The sequence below is a fragment of the Polypterus senegalus genome, chromosome 10, assembly GCF_016835505.1.
Source record: "Polypterus senegalus isolate Bchr_013 chromosome 10, ASM1683550v1, whole genome shotgun sequence".
In the NCBI taxonomy this organism is placed as follows: domain Eukaryota; kingdom Metazoa; phylum Chordata; class Cladistia; order Polypteriformes; family Polypteridae; genus Polypterus; species Polypterus senegalus.
The window spans coordinates 125,394,563-125,405,392 of NC_053163.1; the positions used below are offsets into that span (position 1 = coordinate 125,394,563).

Here is a 10,830-nt window from a genome sequence, read left to right on the forward strand (position 1 = left end):
AAAATCCATTCAGGTGTGACCAACAGTTCTAGCCACCAAATAAAATTCTTCTTTTATGCTGCATTTGTGCACACACAGATATGTTGTTGCCACATGTATTTTGCTTGTACTGCCTCTTCTTTACATTTTCTACACTTTGGTTTTAATCAAATGTAATGACTCAAATGGTCACCTCTCAAATGTTCTGTCTGAGAAGCACTATAGTTTTCTTGTTAATTACAAAATTAAATTGAAATTATGAGGAAAGATTAAAAGAGCTGAGCCTTTACAGTTTAAGCAAAAGAAGATTAAGAGGTGACATGATTGAAGTGTTTAAAATTATGAAGGGAATTAGTATAGTGGATCGAGACTTGTATTTTAAAATGAGTTCATCAAGAACACGGGGACACAGTTGGAAACTTGTTAATGGTAAATTTCGCACAAACATTAGGAAGTTTTTCTTTACACAAAGAACGATAGACACTTGGAAGAAGCTACCAAGTAGTGTGGTAGACAGTAAGACATTAGGGACTTTCAAAACTCAACTTGATGTTTTCTTGTAAGAAATAAGTGGATAGGACTGGCGAGCTTTGTTGGGCTGAATGGCCTGTTCTCGTCTCGAGTGTTCTAATGTTCTAAAAAACTGCCAAAAAAAGACTTTAAAAACATATTACAACCGTAAACCAAAACCAAGGTACTCAATGGATTCTGTTATCTGTGTATAGCCATACCCTTAATCGTGGGTTACTTCCAGCCCCCATGACCAATCAATCCATTTTTAATTTTTTTATTAGGATTATGGGCTGCAACGTAACTATGACACAGTCAAAGCAGAAGAATAAAAAAAAAAATGTAGGAAATAAATATGAGCTGAAACATGGGCAGATACAAATTCAGCTCTCAAGTGACAGCACATTAGAACGATCTGTTCAAAATACATGAAACAATTCATTCTGCCCAGTGTTCTACTGTACACTTTAATACATTTAATACCACTAACATATATTTTAACCTTATTTGCTTTCAAAAACACTTTATGACATGGCTTGCCTTTAATACTGTGTGAAAAAAATAAAAAATGATTAACAGATTTAAACTTGAAAGTCACCTAGTTACAATTAAAAGATCTACTGCCAAGCAGCAGCCCACAGCAGAGGACATTATCTGCATCTGGGGACCTTTGGTGGCTCCATGTTTTCCTTCCTACCATCTTTGGCAATTTAGTCAAATTCCATGTTTAATTGGTTATCTTTATTCTATAAACACTTTATAGTCATAAATTATGTTCACACTACAGCTAAAAGTTACTCAACCTGAATTTTTACATAATATCTGATTTTATGGCTGTTCAAAGTAAGGCTACACAATTGTGTATATTAACTGCATTTATAATTACAGCTGCCACAACATACTAATCACGAAAGTGGAAATTATTATAGTCCATTTCATACTCCCACTCTATGAGAAATCAAATTATAGGAAATCAGAAATCATTTTTGGTCTGTCCAGACACATGGGCATTGTAAATTCATCAGTGATACATTTCCTAAGTACGAGCGCACTGACAAATCAGAGGTACTCTCGCCACATGACTACAATCCCTTAAAGTGCAAAATTCTCTTGTTTGCAGCAACCTCCAAAAATATTGATGAGTATTACAGTGCACAAAATTAAGTGTAATCCTCCCTATTTGTAGGATTTATTGACTTAAAGAAATTTACATTCAAGATTATTCAACTTATTTTATGAAAATTTCATAAAAGTAAATATTCAATTACATTTTGCTAATCTCATAAGCAGATTGTTTTTATTTTTTGCATATGCTTTTTTCAGGGTATGTAGTGTTGAACTTAAATCATCTGACATTTTTAAATGTTTTACTAACAGAATGAAAAGAATGATCTGTAATGTAGCATTATTTTATTTTCAAAAATGATAAGGCTGATCGAAAAAAATGTAAAACTGTAGGCAACCATCTAAAATTCAACCCCATAGTCCAGTATGTGAATGAAAGCAAAGGGAGTAGCAGCAAGCCCCACTGACATTAGGTCTGCAACACAGATAATTATTACCTGTTTACACTATAATGCGTGTCCAAGCCCAGGAGGCTATCAAAGGCAAAAACCACATAATGGTAGTCATATTTTCAAAACCCATGCTTTGATTAAAACTGTGCACAATTAACATTTTAAAAAAATTACTTATTATCCCCTTTGACAATTATTCTTTGAAAGTTGTGCTGTCTTTATTGCAAATATCAAACAAAAATTAAAATTGATCTGAAAAAACTGGGGCTTTATGCAATCACAACTGATTTGTGGTTGAGTAAAACTGTGGAAACATGGCTGAGCATAATGGTACATTACACTGACTAAGGATTTATGCTGAAAAGTGGGTAGATGCATGCAAACAGCACACTCTCCTCAAGACTGGAGACATAACCGTTCAAGGCCCAAGAGCTGCACTAGCTGGTATGACCTAGCAGGAGAAGAAGATTGCATGATTACAAGTAACAGGGCAAATGTAGAAACACCGTTGCTACCAATAACTGAACCTGACTCAAGAGCTTTGGCCATAAGCTACATCTAGCAATTAGTGAATACTCTATAATATAAATGCTGAAAGTAAACAGTGTGTATACCATGGTGGTTTTGGTGTTGCTGTATTGCCAAATCTTATATTGTTAAAAGATAATCAATTGATGATGTGCTGACACTTTGTAAGCATTAACAAAACTTCAGAAGTATTTAAACAGAATGTTCTTTTTGGATTGGATGGAGCTCTACTTGTTTTCTATCTCGTTATATAACAAGGGCAGCAGCATGTAACAGTGCGTTAGCATCTTAATATTTCTTGTGCATGTTTTATATATTCGTTGTAATATACTGTTGGAGTTAATGCTTATACGTACCTGTACAACAGAACTATTGGGTTGCATTTACATTAACTTCTTGATTTTAAATTACTGTCATTTAAGATTTTATTATCTGCTTTGATTTTATATACACATGCTACTTTTGTTTGATTTTCTTTATACAGAAGGACCCCAATTTAACATTCCCATACATATGTAATGTTTGACTGGTGAGAGGTGCTGATGACAGGTTTTTCAAAAATTAACATTTGTTTTGAAAATAAAAAGGAATGTTTGAGTTATAGTTCAATTTTATTTAAATTATTTTAATATCCATAATTTACTTATTTAATACAAAAACGTGACAAATATTTAACAATAGTGCTATACCTGTGTTAAAACAAACTACCGTTTTAATTTTTCAACTAATCCAGCATTTAACAATTGCACATTAACAATTTTTAAGTTGTTCCTTGCTAAAATTGGAGGCTGTACTGTGCTCTCTCTCTCTCTCTCTCTCTCTCTATAGAATACAGTATAATCACTCAATTGGCAAAAAGGTAATATTACTGATCTTAAAATTATCACAATTACATTAAATTTGCTAATAAATCTGAGTGTGTAAAAAAAAAAAAAAAAACTATACTGACGGTGCCCCACTCATGCTAAATCTAAAGACAAATTTCTCAGATGCAACCAAATAAAGCACCAAGAATATCACCACCACACTGGCTCCTACCCTACTAAACATTGTTTTCAATGTAGGATGTCTGCAAAATCAACTTATGAGGCAATGAAGAAAAACAGGAACTGAAGGATTGTAGCTGTTGCTTTGAGCACGTTTATCCCGGACATAGAGCATCTGTATGCTGATACCTGAGAAAAGGCAAGAGGAGCCAGGACTACCGAACCAGGGAGCAAGATATGGGGGGTTTTGACAATCCCAGAATGTTAAAGATGTTCAGTTACTTAAGTTAATGTCTATTCACTAGACTCTTTCAGAAAAAAATACTCACAATATGTACTGTCTCTATAAAACAACTAGTACGAACTGGGCTGTACTGGCAGCCAACAGCAGCCCCAAACACTAATTAAATATGCCCCTCACTTTCTTTCAAATGGCATGCACAGTTCATTGGAGAATTATGACAAACATGCATAAACAGTAAAGTATATTAATTGAGGAGTGTACATTTTGGGGCAATTCTGACTGAAGCCTTCAAACAAATTACATTCAAGTTGTGCATGTCTACAATTGACTTAATACCACAGAAGTGTTCTAAATATGAAGATCTGAAGAGTTCCAATTCCAGTTTTATTTATTTCATTTTTTTCCTGTTCACACAATTTTAAAAAGATCAGATGTATGTAAGACAATAGCTGAGGAAAAAAATGGAATCAAGCTGCAGTGTGAGCAGGAGTGCATTACTGCTGATATTACTGCTGGTATTAAAAAAATAAATAAAAAATGTTAAAATGTGCCTTTCAACAGTTATCACTATTCAAAGCATTTCATAACTACACAAATGTTGTACAAGTTCCTTCTTCAAATGGAGTGTAGAAAGTTTTGTTGAAATACCTCAAAAGTAATCTGAGCGTCTGTTCATTTTGTTTTCATAATTTTAGATAAAAGTGTTGTCTCCCTTTCTTGCACTCAAACTGTAACAATCAATAGAAGATACAGGTGTAAATTATAATGGGAAAGTGGTATAGCTTCCTCAGTTTATTTTCCATCTACTTGCTGGTATTAAAAAAAATGCACAACAAAAAAAATAAGAAAATAAAGAACAGTAAAATTTTAACAAGCTAAATCATGACATCACATTTATATTTGTGTGTAAAACACAATTTCAAATTTCTTATTAAAAAAAAAAAAAAAAAAAAAACTTTTCATATTATCATTATTCAGCTGTCCAACCATGAGCATAACAAGGCAAGAATTAGTAGTTACTTATTTTTTCCTTTCCCACTCTGTTTTAGAATAATTCATCACTGCTTGTTTTATTCTAAAAAAAATAATAATAATAATATGAATCAACATGTTTCGCAACATTTTTGATGTCACAAACTATGTACGTGTCCACCTTGGTGGGTACGGGGTGTTGGCCTTTGCAAAATGAGCACTTCAGAGCTTGGAGCAAAAATGTACCACACGGCAATGCCGTTTAGGTAATCCGTCACAAGTCCCTATAAGAAAAAAGGGACTCGCGACCCTCCAGCAGCAGGCCATGACTCAAAAATGTGTCATAACCCAGTGGTTGAAAAACACAGATATGTGGTATATAAATTAATGTTTGCACTTTAAACAATTATTTTTCTCAAATTATATTTAGCTACCTATATTGTGGCTGTTTTGATCAAAAACTAACTAGCAATTTAATGTAACAGATGGTTTAAATTATATAAAAACAGTATTACATTTCTAATTCTGCATAATCCAATTTATGGTCACAGGGGCCACAGCCTGACCGGTAGATATTAAGCACAAAGAATAACACTAAATATATTGGTATTTTTAGTCGTCCACATTTGTTTGGCAAAAAAACAATCAATTTCAGTGTTTTGGTATACATGTTCTATTCCACTGTAAATGATTTGAAAAAGAAAAAACATTACTTTGATGGAGAAGTGTGAAGGCTGAAAGAAAAAAAAAATGGACAGAGAAACAGTATGGAATACCCTTTGCAACATACACAATAAAACACAAAGGTTATGAGGAGGACTTCTGAAAAGTTGTTTGCCCAATCAAACTACATAGCATACTTAAGTGAAACAAACGAATCACATTGAAGATACATATAAGATAAGATACATTGGAAATGTATCTTATAGAGCATACTTAGAGCAGTGTCACACCACCACATGATTGTCATTAGTTCTCAACAGATGATGAGTCACCTCCATCTTCTGGATCCAATGTAAGGGACCAGCCCTGGATGAAGAGCAACATTTACCTGTGCCCTCACAGACCAACTGACAACACAAACTGGATATAAACACACATATTAACTAGCTGGAACTCAACTCCAGCACTCTAGGGCACTAAATGAGTACTGCTAACCCTGGTGCCACCAAGCTTAGCATGCATTACACTGAGTCGACTGCACCTTTAATTTCGTTGTTCCTTTGTAAAAGTGACAATGACAAAGACCTATCTAAATATGTAACATTCCAGACGTAATTACGTGACTTTAGAGAAAATAAAAGATATAAAAGTTAATGACTGAAGAACTGTAATCTATAATAAAAATAAAGTCATGTCTATGGTGTAATTTAAAGGTTACCCAATTTCAAAAAATATATACACATACAAAGATTCAAGTGGTAATGTTTAACACTCCAGGTAAGAGGGAAAATGTGAGGGCCTGGGCACTTCCTGCTTGACAACTAATCTGGAAACTGGGAAATAACAGCATTATGGACCATACTATAATTTACGCCAAATTAATCAAGAGTTTGGGGGCAACGCTATATCAAGAAAAAAGCCACGACCAAAAAAAAAAAAACTATGAGGAAAAAGTAGTCGTGGACTCTTAAGAGTATGGAATGGATCTGGCTGACGGAGCGCTCAATGACATAACCCCCGAGCTGTGCGGACCCACCACCAGCCATGTTTTGACTCGGAAGAGCCATTAAACACAATACAGGGTGGACTTCACTTGCGGTACTTCTTCAGGCTTTCGCTCCGACCTAACACAAAGAGCTGAACACCGCCCTTCTCTCATCAGCCCCTTGTCACCAGACTCACAAATGGATTTTTGTTGACACCGCACCTCTGTATACGAGACTCGATTTACAACAGATAAGCTAACGCGAGCATCCGCGACCAGTCCAGTTAGTTAAAACCTTAGATTCTCTCGGGAACACATTTCGTGATTTCTTTTTCTGTTTAATAGATAAACACTGACGTTGAGCCGCCCCACTACAAACACAAAGAGTGAGAGAGAGAAGAAAAGCGCGAGTAACTTCTGGTCACGCTCGTCGGCACCAGTAGAACAAAGGAGGGCGGGCAGCTTTTAAAGAGAAACGACAAGCGCACTGAACGAAGGTGCCTGCAAACTTCTTCGCTCGAGTGGTAGCCTCGCTTGCACCCTCGGAGCGGAGCCTCTTGCGCGTGTGCCGACCCGGAGAGCGACAAAAGGGTGTCCTCCGTGCGGAATGACAACTCGTCTGCCTTTGTCTCACAAGTGTTTACTTCCTCTCTAGCATAAGCGTACCGTACACACAAGCACGATGGTGGGGAGGGGAGAACAAAACAGAATGGGACACAAAGTTTAGGCGAACAATCGATTCTATTACTTTTCAAAGTAAGACAATACATGATCCTACTGTGTTATTCATTTGAGGTTAACCCTGAAGGGATGAAAACTTTTTTTACAGGTTACATTTAACTGTCCCGGGGTTAACTCATCCCCCGTAAAGCGCATGGCACTTTCCACTTTACAGAGGAATTACGAGAGGCCCCTAGTCCTTCCCCACCCTGGACACCCCACCCCGACTCACACACATGGTGCCCGTAACGCCACCCTCCAACAACAGCAATTATTTCGCTCTACTCACTAGGGATCGTTGGTAAACCTGGGTGTCCGAGGCGGCTGGTATCCGTAAAGATGACAATAAAGTACGTCGAAACAAAAGCAGCACATCTCCGCCGAAACCACCATCTTCCTGCCCCCGCTGCCAGAGCCGGGTCCGGGGCTGAGGTTGGGCGAGAGGCCGGCGGGGTTAAAGCCTCCAGGGGTCGGGGACAGCGCGTTACTGCTGTTCGTGCTACTAGTGCTGCTATTGCTGCCTCCGGGACCCCCCAGGCCGTTCACCCGATTCACGTTGCCCACCGCCACCGCCGAGAAGGAGGAGGAGCCGATACCCAAGTCCGAGCCGCAGTGTCCCGTCGCGGCTCCCCACTTCCCGCTCCGCCAGGACCCCGAGCCGGGGGACCCCGACAGTTTCTGCTTCTTCACCCCGCAGCACCCGGCCGCCATCTTGGAACAATCCGCACCGACACACCGCTTCCGACCCATCACCGTCACTGCGGGAGGGGCGGGGGTAAACGCTGACCAGACGTAGAAATCCCACTTCGTCAGCACGTACAGAGGATAGCGCTCCACCTTCCCTCTTTTCCCAAATTTAATACCCGGAGTAAGCGGCGAGGAATCCTTGTTGTAGTGAAAAATTGGCGTTGTGAAGGCTGATGAGCAACAAGAATGCCAAATAAGCCGCAGTGCCGGGCGATCCTGGTCTTGGTGTCTCATTCGATTGACCCTAGTCGTGTTCCCGTCACTGAACCGCTGACTCCTGTGCCAGCGTTTGATGTAAATTATTTCTTCTGCGCCAGACACATTCAAAAAAAAGAAGAAAAAAGAAAATACCCCACATATAATAAATACAATCCAAATGGCGATTTCAGCAGCCGTGATATGAGAGCCGGCGTTCTTCGACGCCGGTATCTCGCTCCGTGTGTCGGGCGCAGAGCAAAAAGAAACGCATCCGTTCTGATCGCCACTTGCGAAGAGCCCGTGGCTAAGGTAGGCGAATAAGTGCACCGTCAGCAGGGCAGCCAGCGAGACGGTGGGGGTAGGGGATGGAAGGAGCGTACGTAGGAGCGAGCGGCACACGCTTCGGCTGGCTTGCGGCGCGCGCACATACACGGATGATGGTTTTTGCCTTTCCCCCCTTTGTCATTTATTTCATTTTATCGATGTTCTTTGTCTTCGTCTGGTCGCAAGTCATGAGGCGTCCTACGGTGGTTTCAGGAGACACAACATCCGACTTTCATGCTCAGGCTTTCCTCCGAAGGAGATGCGGCTTCAAGAAGCCTCGCACTTCCACTTGCTGAGGCGGCGTCAGTGCGCTTCAGACGTGCGGCTGCAAGGAGGGGGCTTGATGGTCTTAAAAAAAAAAAAAACACAATTTTTTGTGGTTGATTTTTTTTCTTGATGGTTACTTTCTGAATCTTTACATGACACTCCGAGTTTGATCATGGAAAACTGCACCCGATGTTATAAAGTACTAAAATGACATTTCTTTAAAATATGAACACTTTTCTGTTTATTATCAATATAAGCACCGTGATACCAAAATCACAATGGGCATCAATTACACAGGGCTTTCTTAAACAGAGAGAAGAACTCTAGATTGTAGTTCTTTTTCTTGATCAAATTGTCTGTCATAGTCAAACTAAATCAAAAACCCAACAATTATTTCCTAAATATATTTAAATTTTACTTCTTATCTTGTTAAGAATAAATGGTAGCACTTTAGGTACTGTTAAGCATGCAACTCATTTACTCTTATGTATGACGAATGTATATACTCTTATATACTGTATAATGACAGATTGGACTGGTCTCATAACACAGAGGAGCTACATATATAAGAAAGGGCAGGCTCTTTTTTCTTAATCCTCTGTGTTCCTTTAAATGAAGGTCAGTAGAAACAAGACAGAATACATGAGTGTAAATGAGAGGGAGGTCAGTGGAATGGTGGGGATGCAAGGAGTAGAGTTGGTGAAGGTGGATGAGTTTAAATACTTGGGATCAACAGTACAGAGTAATGGGGATTGTGAAAGAGAGATGAAAAAGAGTGCAGGCAGGGTGGAATGGGTGGTAAAGAGTGTTGGGAGTAATTTGTGACAGGATGGATATCAGCAAGAGTGAAAGGGAAGGTCTACAGGACAATAGTGAGAGGAGCTTTGTTATATGGGTTGGAGATGGTGGCACTGACCAGAAAGCAGGAGACAGAGCTGGAGGTGGCAGAGTTAAAGATGCTAAGATTTGCCCTGGGTATGACAAGGATGGATAGGATTAGAAATGAGTACATTAGAGGGTCAGCTCAAGTTGGACAGTTGGGAGACAAACTCAGAGAGGCTAGATTGCATTGGCTTGGACATGTGCAGAGGAGAGATGCTGGGTATACTGGGAGAAGGATGTTAAAGACAGGACCTTCATTCCTCTCCTCTCTAGAGCATATCTCCACCTCTCCAGGGTCTCCTCAACCTGCTCCCTACTATCGCTACAGATCACAATGTCATCAGCAAACATCATAGTCCATGAGGACTCCTGTCTAATCCTGTCTGTCAACCTGTCCATCACTATTGCAAATAAGAAAGGGCTCAGAGCCGATCCCTGATATAATCCCACCTCCAACTTTAATGCATCCGTCACTCCTACCGCACACCTCACCACTGTCACACTTCCCTCATACATATCCTGTACTACTCTTACATACTTCTCTGCCATTCCCGACTTCCTCATACAATACCACAGCTCCTCTTGAGGCACCCTGTCATATGCTTTCTCCAGGTCCACAAAGACGCAATGCAACTCCTTCTGGCCTTCTCTAAACTTCTCCATCAACATCCTCAGAGCAAACATTACATTTGTGGTGCTCTTTCTTGGCATGAAATCATACTTCTGCTCACTAATCATCACCTCACTTCTTAACCTCTTAAGCTTCCACTTCTCTTTCCCATAACTTCATGCCGTGGCTCATCAATTTTATCCCCCTGTAGTTACTACAGTCCTGCACATCCCAGTTATTCTTAAATATCGACACCAGTACACTTCATCTCCACTCCTCAGGCATTCTCTCACTTTCCAAGATTCCATTAATCTGGTTTAAAAACTCCACTGCCATCTCTCCTAAACACCTACATGCTTTCATAGGTATGTCATCTGGACCAACTGCCTTTCCATTTTTCATCCTCTACAAAGCTGTCCTTACTTCTTCCTTGCTAATCCGTTGCACTTCCTGATTCACTATCTCCACATCATCCAACCTCTTCTCTCTCACGTTCTCTTCAACCTACCCATCACCTCCTCATGTCCACTGTTCCCTTCACCAACATGTCCATTGAAATCCGCTCCAATCACCACTTTCTGTTCCTTGGGTACACTGTTCATCACTTCATCTCCGTAGAGTTCTGTACTCCCTTAAAAAAGTAGACACAGAGGCAAATGAAATTATATGAAGAAAAGCTGAATTTACTTCAGTGTTAG

The 10,830-nt window shown here is 39.5% G+C and overlaps 1 protein-coding gene across 2 annotated transcripts in view; it reads right to left on the bottom strand.

Moving 5' to 3' along the window:
- The window catches only part of ammecr1 (AMMECR nuclear protein 1), a 146,136-nt gene extending 137,478 nt beyond the window's left edge, over positions 1 to 8,658 (bottom strand). Inside the window, exon 1 of one of the 2 annotated variants that reach the window (XM_039766530.1) lies at positions 7,394 to 8,658. In XM_039766530.1, coding sequence (XP_039622464.1) covers positions 7,394 to 8,085 — 692 coding nt within the window. In that variant the 5' untranslated portion in view covers positions 8,086 to 8,658. The remainder of the gene's footprint in view (positions 1 to 7,393) is intronic. The other variant, XM_039766531.1, reaches the window with a different exon arrangement.
- Between the last annotated feature and the right edge of the window lie 2,172 nt (positions 8,659 to 10,830).